The 1,747-nt window shown below is 61.3% G+C and overlaps 1 protein-coding gene across 1 annotated transcript in view; it reads left to right on the plus strand.

Annotated features, from left to right (window-relative positions):
• Positions 1-672: 672 nt before the first annotated feature.
• The window catches only part of SLIT1 (slit homolog 1 (Drosophila)), a gene marked incomplete at both ends in the record, with an annotated part of 11,389 nt that continues 10,314 nt past the window's right edge, over positions 673-1,747 (plus strand). Inside the window, 4 exon segments of the mRNA XM_010288958.1 lie at positions 673-782; positions 919-990; positions 1,366-1,441; positions 1,717-1,747. The exon segment at positions 1,717-1,747 is cut by the window's right edge and continues 150 nt beyond it. Coding sequence (XP_010287260.1) covers positions 673-782; positions 919-990; positions 1,366-1,441; positions 1,717-1,747 — 289 coding nt within the window.

The following is a 1,747-nucleotide window of genomic DNA, read 5'->3' on the forward strand; positions in this document are numbered from 1 at the left end:
CTGGGAGCAGGCAATGTAGGCACCTGCCAAGCTCAGAGGAGCTCCTGGCCTTTGGGGTGAGAGAGGGAACGCCAGCATGGGCGCTATGGGGCACAAATACGATAGGCAGGTCGCCCGAGGATGGGATGAGCTGAGCTGGTCCACCCAGACCCTAGTTTGCAGTGAGATTTTTGGTCTTCGTGGCTGTTAAAAGCCAGCCCAGGCACAGCAGGGGATCTGACCTGCTGCCAGCCCTGCAAACACAGAGCCCGTGCCGTCCCGGCACGCCCTGGCAATGCAGAGCGGATGATTACACGGACAGTGCTGTGTAGTGACGAAGTAATTAATGACCCGGTTATTTGTGCCCTCTAAAGTGTGGGGCAGACTCCATGGGAATGCCTGCTGGAGCCACTAAGTGTAATTACCAGTTAATCAGCAGGGATCTGTAATTATAGCAGTCACAGGGTATTTAAGTTCAGAGGGTTTTCCCAGAGCTGTGCCCTGCTGCTCATCAGAGCTGGGGACACTGGTGCCCAGGGAGCCCCAGCCACTTGCAGACACCATGGATGGAGTTGGATTGCAAGTCCCTGGTTGCCAAATTACAGCTTCCCAGAGCCCCTCAGGGATTGTGGAGTGCTGGGGCATGCCCCTGCCTGTGGACGCCCTAGTCCCACCGGGCATCGTGCTTTACAGGCACTGCTCATTTTCCTTCCTGCCTCTTTCTTCTACAGGGACCTGAGTGAGAACTTCATCCAGGCCATCCCCAGGAAAGCTTTCCGTGGGGCCACCGACCTCAAGAATCTGTGAGTCCCAGCGGGGACTGGCATGGGTGGCATGGGGGAGTTTGGGGTCAGGTCTATCGGCAGGAGGCATTGGGAGACACTGGTCGCTCTCTGCCTGGGCTGTCTCAGCCATGCTCCCTCCGTCTTTTTCCCACAGGCAACTGGACAAGAACCAGATCAGCTGCATCGAGGACGGGGCTTTCCGTGCCCTGCGGGGCCTGGAGGTCCTGTAAGTAGCCAGGGGCTGGCTGGAGCCTCCAGCCTGCAAGCCCCGTACGGGGTGAGGGTGTCCCCGGGTGCTCCCTGCTCACCGAGGTGCTGCAGGGACATGCCCCCGAGGAGGGGCTAAGCAGGGGTCTGGTACCACTGCTGCGGAGCTGTGCTCCAGGGCCTGATCCCACCCCAGGGAGGGAGAAGCCTGGAAAGGGCAGCAAGCCCTGCCGGGGATGTCGGCTATCCCCATCCCTCACCTCTCCGTCCATCCACCCTGTCCTGGGGGGCGGGTGGGTGCTGTTGCTTCCAGGGGTTTGGTGCCACCTGGACCATGTCCCGCTCCCATTTATGACCTGGCTGCCCTGACCTGCCCCTCTCCGCCTTCCCACAGGACCTTGAATAACAACAATATCACCTCCATCCCTGTGTCCAGCTTCAACCACATGCCCAAGCTGCGGACGTTGTGAGTGCCAGGGCTGTGGGGGCAGGAGGGACCCCGCGGGCTCAAGCGGGATGTCCCCAGCTCTGCTGCTGGTGCCAGCAGCTCAGCAGTGCCGGGACAGCACCGTGGGGAGGGGATGGAGGGGACACCCCTGCAGTGCATCCCCAAGCACTGCCAAGCAAGGTGGCCTTGGCAACCAGTGTAGATGCTCTCGCACTCCTCCGTGTCCCTCTCGGTGTGCCCCCAGCTTTTGGGATGAGCCACACAGGGGCAGCCGGAGGGCAGGGGGGTGGGTAGGAGCCGTTCCGTGGACGCTGACTGCCCCGTCCAC

The sequence above is a fragment of the Phaethon lepturus genome, unplaced genomic scaffold, assembly GCF_000687285.1.
Source record: "Phaethon lepturus isolate BGI_N335 unplaced genomic scaffold, ASM68728v1 scaffold26810, whole genome shotgun sequence".
NCBI lineage: Eukaryota > Metazoa > Chordata > Aves > Phaethontiformes > Phaethontidae > Phaethon > Phaethon lepturus.